Source organism: Tachysurus fulvidraco, chromosome 16 (assembly GCF_022655615.1).
Source record: "Tachysurus fulvidraco isolate hzauxx_2018 chromosome 16, HZAU_PFXX_2.0, whole genome shotgun sequence".
Classification (NCBI taxonomy): domain Eukaryota; kingdom Metazoa; phylum Chordata; class Actinopteri; order Siluriformes; family Bagridae; genus Tachysurus; species Tachysurus fulvidraco.
The window spans coordinates 3,864,928-3,875,805 of NC_062533.1; the positions used below are offsets into that span (position 1 = coordinate 3,864,928).

Below are 10,878 nucleotides of genomic sequence, written 5' to 3' on the forward strand. Positions count from 1 at the left end.
AACACACTCAAGACAGGGGAGATGATAGTGGACTTCAGGATAAACCCCCCCCCCCCCCCCCCACCACCATCATGGACAGCATTGTCACAGCATCTGTACTTCATTCAGATTCTTGGGAACCACAATCTCCCAGGACCTGAAGTGGGACATTCACATAGACTCCATTGTGAAAAAGGCTCAGCAGAGGTTGTACTTCCTTCGTCAGCTGAGGAAGTTCAACCTGTCACAGGATCTTCTGAAACAGTTCTACACTGCCATCCATCCTCTGCACCTCAGTGACTGTTTGGTTCAGCTCAGCTACCAAATTCGACCTCAGAAGACTACAGAGGGTAGTCTGGACTGCGGAGCGAATCATTGGCACAACTCTGCCCACGCTCCAAGACCTGTACTTCTCCAGAGTGAGCAAAAGGGCAAAGACAATCACTCTGGACCCCACACATCCAGCACACTCACTCTGAACTGTTGCCATCTGGTCGAAGCTACAGATCCCTGAGCTCCAGAACGACCAGACATAGGAACAGTTTCTTCCCTCAAGCAATCCATCTGATGAACAATTAACACCATGGAACACACAACACCTAATATTTGAACTACATATACCTCAATTGCACATATCATAATTGCACATCTGTACATACATACTTACATATTGTCTAAATGTTTACTGTTTACTTCAATTGCACATTTCACAATTGCACACGTGTACATACAAATTGTATATATTGCATACTTCAATTGCACATTTCTCACACTTGCAAATTTGTATATGTATAGTTCAACTGGACATTTCACACCTGTAAATGTGTACATACAATTTCGTCTATGCTGTATATGTCATTCTGTTACACTGTGGAGCTTCTGTCACTAAAACAAATTCCTCGCATGTGAAAACATACCTGGCAATAAAGCTGCTTCTGATTCTGATTCTTATCCGACGTCATCGGGCATCGAGGCAGAATACACCCTGGACGGAGTGGTAATCCATAGCAGTGCACACACACACGCACACACACACACACACACACACACACACACACACACACACACACACACACACACACACACACACACACACACACACACACACTACGGACAATTTTCCAGAGATGCCAATCAACCTACCATGCATGTCTTTGGACCGGGGGTGGAAACCGGAGTACCCGGAGGAAACCCCGAGGCACGGGGGAGAACATGCGGGAATCGAACCCCCAACCCTGGAGGTGTGAGGCAAACGTGCTAACCACTAAGCCACCGTGCCCCCCTCTAATTAAATATATCGTTATTTAAATTGTAAACTTATATTGATACTTGAGCTATTCATAAAAATAATAATTATGGTATAAATATATAATGATTTCAGCATGTAATTGAGGATGAAAATGCGTTCTCCGTCTGAATAAATGTCATTCAGTTGGCTTTCAGTTGCTCTTGACAAAAGGGTAAGCCATGCAACCTGAGAATATGGTATGAACTTTTCCTTCAACTTGGAAATTTCTAAGCTGTATCATATGTTACTCATAGGTTTAGATTACATTCATGTAGCTGGAAGATACACACAGGGGTTATTTTAACAGGGATTCAGTTCAACAGGGGAACTAGATTAAACAACACGCCACCACATACATGTAAACAAACTCCGACATCTAACACCCGCTCTAAAATAACAGTTCTTTAGAACACCTAGAGTCTTTCACAGGAAGTAGACAACTTTGAGTACTCAGAGCCTGGAGGTGGGACAAGTAACGCTGTTGCTACAACTAAAGAGAGTCCGTAGCATCCTATCCAACGGCAAGTGCAGGATTGTGTGTGTGTGTGTGTGTGCATGTGTGTATGTCTATGTGTGTGTGTCTACAAAGGCAGCTGTCGTGCAGAATTGCACAGGATTAAGAAGTGCAGTGTTTTGCTCTGGGACATCTTGAAGTCTTTAACAAGATTAAAGGCGAGTTAGACACTGTGTAATATGGCAGATACATTGCGGAGGCTGGTGAACACTTCAACCTACAGTGTCTTGCAGCAAAAGCTAGAAACCTGGTACAAAGACTACCATGTAAGTTCATTCATGCACTAATAGAATTCACATCGTTTTAAGGTTAATTCACAGTGTAGTCTAAATGGTCAAGGGTTAAATTTATGTGAAAGGAGTGTGATCTGGTCTGCTATGAAGCACTGTGGTGTATAGTGTACTTACAGTTAATGCATTTAGTGACGATAACAACAAATTATTAAGATGTAACTACACCAAAAGTTCTGACTGGGCAAAAAAACAACAAACCTTTCAATGGAATGTTTGGATTTATTGGCAAAGTTAGGTTGCTATGGATTCCGGTAGTCAGGGCAACCACACAACCATCCAGGGTTTCAATAAAACCGACCTCTATGCCTCAGACTTGGTAGTGAATGAATCTGGAGTTGTAAAGTCCTCACACTGAAAAAATAAATAAAAATACTACCACTTAGCACACCAAAACATGCTACAGGGAAAATAAAATGAAAATATAGCGACGATTCAAGATTTCTCAGGTTCTGTTACTGCTGAATCTTCTAGCAGCTTCTGTGAGGTTTTGTTGATCAATTTAATCATGCAATACAGTAAGGAAGCTGGAAAATAGCTCCTGGCAAACATACTCTATACAGGCATAAATATGGGGACGCCTGACCATCACACCTCTACATCGGCCTTCCCAAAATCTGTTGGTGGCACATGATTGTTTAGCATGATTTTGTTTTAGACTAGAAGATCTCAAGGGTCCTACACAGAGCCCCGGCCTCAACCTCACTGACCACCTTTGAGATGAACTGGAACACTGACTCGGCCCCATGCTCTTGTGCTCTCATGTGCTTTTAATGGTCATACTAAAGGTGTTCATTGTAGTCTACCAACTTGAAGACCTCAGCCTGTAGCTGATTTTTTAGCAGGGGTTACTCACTTATTTATTCACTGGTGTGACAGCCATTAAAAAAAGCTTTATTGTGACTGTTTGGTGGTCTAAAAAGAGAAGGCAAGATTCTAATGTGGCTTATGACCGATGGCTGAGTGACACTTGCTTACATGCAATAGCAGATAAATGTGCTGCTTATTAGCCAATTATTAACTAATTGATTTAACTAAATAGTGTCAGAAATTTGTCTGATCAGTACTGGATCATATTGAGCTGTTCTCACAGGTGATCTCATGTGACCAGAACCTAAACAGGTGCTGTGAGCTAGTGGAGCTCACCTCTAATATCCAGGGGCAGCTGTTCACTATACTCAACCTTACTGCACAAGAAGGTACAAATTCAGATGGACACCAAAGCTTAGCCTTACAACATTTGTGAGATGTTATAGACTCTTTCTGATCCTATTTTATTTACCTTTTAAAAACACAGGTTTTAAGAACATTAAAAGCAATTTACATGTCTGTATTATCCAACATTTGCTTGACCATTGTAATAAACTGCAGGAACATCTCTGTTTTTTCCCCCTGCTGTTTACCCCATCAGGAGGTCACTATGCAGGAGTGGACACTCTTAAATCTCGCTTGCTGCCCTGGCTTGGAACATGCTTCACCATGCCAAGTGCCTCTGTCTCACCAGGCACCAGTCTCAATCTTATTCAGGTCACTTTTCAATTCGTGCTTTAATATTCCAAGTACTTATTAGATGGTGCAGAATCATCTTGTCTGTTTTAGAGGATGCTTTACTTTCTCTGCATTTTTAATTTTATAATAATTTGAATTTTTAGAATTTTTAGGGCAACATTGTAGCATTCTGTCCAGGGACTACAGATGAAAAATAGCCTTTGGATAACTCTGGTGTATTTACAGTAATGTTTATTGATGTGCACTGTCAATGTCGAATAAAACCAGTTTTTCATTATCCACCTGTGTTGGGACACTTGCCTGTGTGTGATTAGGACAATGTGGAGAAGGAGCGAAGGATCCGTGAGCTGTCATTTTCCCATGAGAGTGACATGCAGAAGATTGAGGACCAGCTCTGCTCCACACGGATAGAGTTGGACTCTGTAAAACAGCAGTCAGTATCAGTAACAGTTCCACTCACCTAGCAGACAAGGCTACGCTTCAGCACTCACTGCTGCTGTACCCAAAACACTTACCCGAGTTATACTAGAAGCTAGATTAATAGTAATTGGTCATGGCAAATATACGCTTGTGTTTTATGTTTTCTCAGACTTTCTGATGCAAAGATTGAACTGGATTCCACCAAAAACAGGTCAGCGACTACTCTTCTTGCCACAGAAGATGAGATACTACACCTGAAAGCAGAGTAGGTTACATGATGTCCACTAATCAGAAGACAATCGAGTAGATACCGTATATTATATAAGATAATACATTTTTGCACCAAATCAGGGTGATTTGTTGAATTTATTCATGTTTAGAGCATTTTGAGCTTAATATTTATAAGGTTGTTCATGGATATTCTTGTGTGCTTGCCATAGTGCTGTACATTCACTAGCCACCTACCATATACGTATTTTTTTTACATAATAACAGTAAAGTAACACTGAAATGGGTGGTGCTGGTATGAGATTAACAGGTAGAGGTCAAAAATAACCGAGTAAGTCTCCAGTCTCTGTACTATGAAGTCGTTCCCACTACCGGTTGCCATGGCAAAAAGAAAAGATGATGTTTTTCTTTCTGGAGAAATGGAGATTTTGTTGTTTGTGTATAAGATTCAGCAGTGTTTATTCAAATCATATCATACGAGATGAAGGAGAAGCGGTAAGCTCATTATAACAGATCATGTGACCTCTACTGTCTTCGCTCCCATTGGTTTTTGCTGCACCGAGTTGCTTCATATTCGCAAAAAGTTCGACTTTTCTCAACGTGCTGTCTCTCATGTTGCCGGAGGTCACGTATACTTTTTGAGCTGGATACTTCCATTTTTAACAGGAAAATTTTGACACTGTAAATTCTCAATATTGTTCCTCACCCCTGATTTCAGGCATATCATGATGATCTCTCTAGTATACGAGCCACTGCTGCTATATCTCTTACACATATACCATCCTCAGATACTACTACGTATGTGATATATATGGACAATTTTGGACCTGTTCCATTGATGGACGAGTCAGAAAGGGGTCTAAAAAAATCTAGCAACAAAGGGAAGGTATAGAGTCAGTAATTGTACTCTAAAAACAAAATCTGTCAGGAGCAGAAACTCCTGTCTTCATTGTTGAACAGGTTCACTTCCTTTTAAGAGAGGAGAACACCTTTACCTAGGGATTCCTATTAATAAAGTGTGTATCGGTGCAGATTGCGGACGGCCTATGATCAGGTGGACCTCTATAAGAAGAAGCTGGACATGCTGGAGGAGTATGAGAGGCAGGTCAGATTAATGAGAGATGAAGTCACTTTTCTTACTGCTGAGAAATCCATGCTACAGGAAAGGTAAGACTCACACACCCACACTTGGTTATCACCTATGCAATGTTCTAATTTAAAATCTATCATGTTCAAGTAACAGATTAGCAGACTGGTAACTGATGATTTACTTCCTCCATGTCTCAGGCTGTTGAGGAGTCGCTCTCCCAGTCCTCTTCCTCGACGCAGTCGTAATAGCAGTCCTCTGAGAAGTGAATCTCCAACACGTGCCCAGCTCACCAACTCATCTCGCCATGCACGGCTTATATCTCGCTTCTCTGACCTGTATGCCATCGAACGGCTGGAGGCCCAGAGCCTCCTCCGCCGCTACATCGACGACTTGGAGACAGTGCAGAGGATCATCTTCATTGCTGCTGCGGTACGAAGTAACAGTTACGAAATTTGTTTGTATGAAATTTGTCTTGCTTTTGTCTAATTATGTCAAATTATGTCAATGTCAACTGCATATTCTTATTGCACATGATGTACATGATGCACAAAGAATAAATACTGACTGACCTTACTGTTGAACCAACAGGAATCATTTCTGGCAGCTAAACTGGCGTATCGTCAGTTTAAGCTGCGTGTGAGGAAAACCCTTTCCCCTTCACATGTGGGTCCTGAGAGTTTGGAGGATGCCGTAGTGGACTACATCGTCAGAAACCTTGACCTTTATGATGTGCAGACAAGCATTAGTGTACGTCCATGGCATTTTGTTTTACTCATAATATATAATGTCAGCGTTGTGCTTCATTTATGCTCTATACAGTAACTACCTTTTAACCCTTTTTAAGTGTGACGTGACATACGGCTAAGTACGGTGACCCATAATCAGAATTCATTCTCTGCATTTAACCCATCCAAAGTGCACACACACAGCAGTGAACACACACACACACACACCATGAACCTGCACCCGGAGCAGTGGGCAGACCTTTATGCAGTTGGGGGGGATTTGGTGCCTTGCTCAAGGGCACCTCAGTCGTGGCCGGCCCGAGACTCGAACCCACAACCTTTGGGTTACAATTCAGACTCTCTGACCATTAGGCCATGACTGCCCTCTGAGTTCTGTTGCTTCTGTTGCTTCTGTTCTGTTACACCTTCAAATGATAAACTCATTCATTCATTCATTCATTTTCTACCGCTTATTTATATTATTCTCTATGAATATATTGCCCCTAGTAGGCTAGGTAAAAACATAAATACAATAAACTACAAATTCTTAAAGCTCTGAGTGTCTACTTTCATATAAGCTTCATATTAAGCACCACTGTGGAGTGAGACATGAAAAAGACATTTAATACTGAACATGGACACGTCCAAACAGGAGCAAATTCCAGTTATTGACCTCTGGTTTAAAGAGTTCATTAAAACGGAGAGTTTTAAGGGTTAATACCGACAGCACTGATCTTTGGACCACTAATGTGAAATAAATTACTCTGATGTGGCTGCAAAAGACAGGGAGATATATTTCCCACAGAGCTAGTGACTAATTCTCAATGCAGTAAGAAACAATAATGCCATGAAGAGAGATCACTTCCCACTTTCCTTACACTTAAAGGTTCAGTAGTTGATTTTTATTTATACAAGTAAGCCTGTTTGTGTTTGGATGGACCTGCTGTCAATCGTTATATAGACACTATAAGGCCACTGTGGATTTTGTGGGCGGAGCTTCGTGAACATTGGTGGGAACTGAAGGGGGCTTTAGGAAGTAAAAACAATCATTCAAATGTCCAACTCACCCACTTAACCATTAGAGCTCTGATACTGAAAAAAATTGACTACTCTTACCTCCTCTAATCTAGCTGGATAAATAATGATATTGTTGGATGCTCACAATAATCTGTTCAGCTGTTAGTACTGTAGTTATTGATTTTCTTCTTCATTGGTCAATGAATTCTCATATGTTCTAGCCAAATATTAAAAAAAAAATAAACTTTTAATAATAGCAACACTGTGATGCAAATGTCACTCATCATTAAACTGTGTTTTCCTCTTTGTTCCAGGATGTGATCAACTCAATGAATGTGAACCCACGTATATCCTTCCCTCCAGAAGTGGACTTTATGCTCATCAGTAGTTTCATCAGAGAGATGTGTAGAATTGCTTTTGACATGCAGACTCTGGATCCTCCTCTAGACCTCGCCTTTAGCTCTGATGGAGAACTCTACAATGATGTCAAGTGAGAGGATATCCATTTTTTTGTAACTTTCATACACTACCGTATCATAAATAATGCAGAAAGGGAAATCGAGCAGAAGCAAATTGTAGCTCTTTCTGTCATGACTCAAAAATCTAACATCTCTAAAATCTTATCCTGTAACAGTGAGGTCAATAGACATCATGACTGATATGTTGCATCTACAATTTGATAATTTTAGTTGTGATAGTAGATCCAGTAGAGCAGGAGTAAATGGGGTGAGTAGGAGTGTGTAGGAGAGAGTAGGAGTAAGTAGGGTTGAGCAGGAGTGAATTGGAATTAGTAAGCATGAGTAGGGATAAGTAGGAGTGAATAGGATAGAATGAAATTGAACAGAAGAGACTAGGAGTGAGTAGGGCTGAGTATGAGTGAATAGGAGAGAGTAGGAGTGATTAGGAGAGAGTAGGAGTGATTAGGAGAGAGTAGGACTAAATGGGGTAAGTAGGGTTGAGTAGGACTGAATAGGAGGGAGCAGGAGTGAGTACGGTTGAGTAGGAGTGAATAGGAGAAATTAGGGGTAATGGGGTGAGTAGGGTTGAGTAGGAGTGAATGGGATGAGTAGGGTTGAGTAGGAGTGAATAGAAATGAGTAGGAGTGAGTAGGGTTGAATAGGAGAGAGTAGGAGTGAATAGGAGAGAGTAGGGTTGAGTAGGAATGAATAGGAGAGAGTAGGAGTGAATAGGAGAGAGTAGGGGTGAATAGGAGAGAGTAGGGGTGAATAGGAGAGAGTAGGGTTGAGTAGGAATGAATAGGAGAGAGTAGGGTTGAGTAGGGGTGAATAGGAGAGGGTAGGAGTGAATAGGAGAGAGTAGGGTTGAGTAGGAGTGAATAGGAGAGAGTAGGAGTGAATAGGAGAGAACAGGGTTGAGTAGGAGTGAATAGGAGAGAGTAGGGTTGAGTAGGAGTGAATAGGAGAGAGTAGGAGTGAATAGGAGAGAGTAGGGTTGAGTAGGAGTGAATAGGAGAGAGTAGGAGTGAATAGGAGAGAGTAGGGTTGAGTAAGGTTGAGTAGGAATGAATAGGAGAGAGTAGGGTTAAGTAGGAGTGAATAGGGGTGAATAGGAGAGAGTAGGGATGAGTATGGTTGAGTAGGGGTGAATAGGAGAGAGTAGGGTTGAGTAGGGGTGAATAAGAGTGAGTATGGTTGAGCAGGGGTGAATTGGAGAGAGTAGGGTTGAGTAGGGGTGAATAGGAGAGAGTAGGGTTTAGTAGGGTTGAGTAGGGGTGAATAGGAGAGAGTAGGGTTGAGTAGGGTTGAGTAGGGGTGAATAGGAGAGAGTAGGGTTGAGTAGGAGTGAATAGGAGTGAGTATGGTTGAGCAGGGGTGAATTGGAGAGAGTAGGGTTGAGTAGGGGTGAATAGGAGAGAGTAGGGTTTAGTAGGGTTGAGTAGGGGTGAATAGGAGAGAGTAGGGTTGAGTAGGGGTGAATAGGAGAGAGTAGGGTTGAGTAGGAGTGAATAGGAGTGAGTATGGTTGAGCAGGGGTGAATTGGAGAGAGTAGGGTTGAGTAGGGGTGAAAAGGAGAGAGTAGGGTTTAGTAGGGTTGAGTAGGGGTGAATAGGAGAGAGTAGGGTTGAGTAGGGGTGAATAGGAGAGAGTAGGGTTGAGTAGGGGTGAATAGGAGAGAGTAGGGATGAGTAGGGGTGAATAGGAGAGAGTAGGGTTGAGTAGGGTTGAGTAGGGGTGAATAGGAGAGAGTAGGGTTGAGTAGGGTTGAGTAGGGGTGAATAGGAGAGAGTAAGGGTTGAGTAGAAGTGATTTGGATTTGGTTTAGTGTGAAAGATTATCAGCTTGTGTGTAAGTGTACAGTTGCTACATTATACAGATACACAATAAATATCTTCCACTGCAGACACATATACCGACACATATACATATACAGACACATATACAGACACATATACAGACACATATACATATACAGACACATATACAGACACATATACATATACAGACACATATACAGACACATATACATATACAGACACATATACATATACAGACACATATACAGACACATATACAGACACATATACATATACAGACACATATACAGACACATATACATATACAGACACATATACATATACAGACACATATACAGACACATATACATATACAGACACATATACATATACAGACACATATACAGACACATATACATATACAGACACATATACAGACACATATACATATACAGACACATATACAGACACATATACAGACACATATACATATACAGACACATATACATATACAGACACATATACAGACACATATACATATACAGACACATATACAGACACATATACAGACACATATACAGACACATATACAGACAGACACATATACAGACACATATACAGACAGACACATATACAGACACATATACATATACAGACACATATACCGACACATATACATATACAGACACATATACAGACACATATACAGAAAGACACATATACAGACACATATACATATACAGATACATATACAGACACATATACAGACACATATAAAGACACATATACAGACAGACACATATACCGACACATATACATATACAGACACATATACAGACACATATACATATACAGATACATATACAGACACATATACAGACACATACATATACAGATACATATACAGACACATATACAGACACATATACCGACACATATACATATACAGACACATATACAGACACATATACATATACAGATACATATACAGACACATATACAGACACATATACAGACAGACACATATACAGACAGACACATATACAGACACATATACAGACAGACACATATACAGACAGACACATATACAGACACATATACAGACACATATGCAGACAGACATATATACAGACACATATACATATACAGACACATATACAGACACATATACATATACAGACACATATACAGACACATATACATATAGAGACACATATACAGACACATATACATATACAGACACATATACAGACACATATACATATACAGACACATATACAGACACATATACACACACTTATACAGACACATATACATATACAGACACATATACAGACACATATACACACACTTATACAGACACATATACAGAAACATACATATACAGACACATATACAGACACATATACAGACAAATATACAGACACATATACAGACACTTATACAGACACATATACAGACACATATACAGACACATATACACACACATATACACACACATATACAGACACATATACAGACACATATACAGACACATATACAGACACATATACAGACACATATA

The 10,878-nt window shown here is 40.4% G+C and overlaps 1 protein-coding gene across 3 annotated transcripts in view; it reads left to right on the forward strand.

The window, feature by feature from the left end:
* The first annotated feature begins 936 nt into the window (after nucleotides 1-936).
* The window catches only part of spata18 (spermatogenesis associated 18), an 11,678-nt gene continuing 1,736 nt past the window's right edge, over nucleotides 937-10,878 (forward strand). Inside the window, exons 1-10 of one of the 3 annotated variants that reach the window (XM_047801325.1) lie at nucleotides 937-976; nucleotides 1,857-2,047; nucleotides 3,165-3,270; nucleotides 3,483-3,598; nucleotides 3,895-4,013; nucleotides 4,170-4,265; nucleotides 5,261-5,395; nucleotides 5,516-5,747; nucleotides 5,907-6,065; nucleotides 7,375-7,550. In XM_047801325.1, the coding sequence (XP_047657281.1) occupies nucleotides 1,961-2,047; nucleotides 3,165-3,270; nucleotides 3,483-3,598; nucleotides 3,895-4,013; nucleotides 4,170-4,265; nucleotides 5,261-5,395; nucleotides 5,516-5,747; nucleotides 5,907-6,065; nucleotides 7,375-7,550 (1,226 nt within the window). In that variant the 5' untranslated portion in view covers nucleotides 937-976; nucleotides 1,857-1,960. Of the gene's footprint in view, nucleotides 977-1,149; nucleotides 2,048-3,164; nucleotides 3,271-3,482; nucleotides 3,599-3,894; nucleotides 4,014-4,169; nucleotides 4,266-5,260; nucleotides 5,396-5,515; nucleotides 5,748-5,906; nucleotides 6,066-7,374; nucleotides 7,551-10,878 lie in introns of those variants that run through there. The other 2 variants (XM_027146165.2, XM_047801326.1) reach the window with 2 other exon arrangements.